Source organism: Condylura cristata, unplaced genomic scaffold, assembly GCF_000260355.1.
Source record: "Condylura cristata isolate star-nosed mole 26May11 unplaced genomic scaffold, ConCri1.0 scaffold00002, whole genome shotgun sequence".
NCBI classification, from domain to species: Eukaryota; Metazoa; Chordata; class Mammalia; order Eulipotyphla; family Talpidae; genus Condylura; species Condylura cristata.
The window spans coordinates 182,874-183,654 of record NW_004567103.1 but is presented as its reverse complement, the minus strand read 5'-3'; the positions used below and the strand labels follow the sequence as shown (position 1 = coordinate 183,654).

General features: G+C 75.5%; 1 protein-coding gene across 1 annotated transcript in view; it reads right to left on the bottom strand.

The window, feature by feature from the left end:
* The window catches only part of HES6 (hes family bHLH transcription factor 6), an 8,563-nt gene extending 8,230 nt beyond the window's left edge, over nt 1-333 (bottom strand). The window contains exon 1 of the mRNA XM_012725124.1: nt 131-333. Coding sequence (XP_012580578.1) covers nt 131-333 — 203 coding nt within the window. The remainder of the gene's footprint in view (nt 1-130) is intronic.
* Between the last annotated feature and the right edge of the window lie 448 nt (nt 334-781).

Below are 781 nucleotides of genomic sequence, written 5' to 3'. Positions count from 1 at the left end.
CGTCAGGAGCCAGGTCTGCTTCCTTCCTTCTCTGCTCCCCGTGTGTCCTCCCGTCCGCGCCAGCGCCCGGGTCGCGGCTGTCCCACGGTGGAAAGCGAGACTGAGCGCCGCGCCCGCCCTCGGCGCCCGCCATTGGCCGCGGCGCCGCCTCATCTGCATGCAAGGGGCGGGGCCTGAGGGCGCCGCGTGGCCATTGGCCGAGGCTCCCGTCACTCTCTGGGACGCGCTGGCGCTCCCAGCTCGTGGTGTGGGGCCCCAAAGACAACGAGGCTCTCGGCCCTCCACCTGGCCCTCCCGAGTGGTCCCTTCCACGGCCGCCTCGGCGCCGTCCATTCCAGGCTCCTCGCGTCTGCGGGCCCAGAGTGCGGGGGGGGGGAGGGTGGCGCTGCGTCCCGGCCGGCCAGGCGCCTCCGTGGCCTGGGGTCCCCCAGGCTGCCTTCCGCCTCCCGCGGCCCCTCGGGGAGCGCCCCCGACCCGGCTCTCCTAAGGGGGCTCCCGGCGGGCCGTGGGGGCTGCCTGCTGCGCAGGACCGTGCCGCAGGGCGCTCCGCTCGGGCTCAGTGCCTGAAGGCATCCGAGGAGAGGACGGGTCTCGGCCTGGCACAGCCGCCCCTCTGGGCCCCGTGTGGGTCGCGAGTCCCTGGGGCGTGACCTGCAGGTCTCCCGCGAGTCGGGGCCTGTGTGCGGGCGCCCTGCCCTGGGCGGCCTGAGCTTGGAAACGCAGGGTCCTGTCCCCGTCGGCCTGCGGGCCAGGCCGGGCTGAGGGACGTGAGCCGCAAACG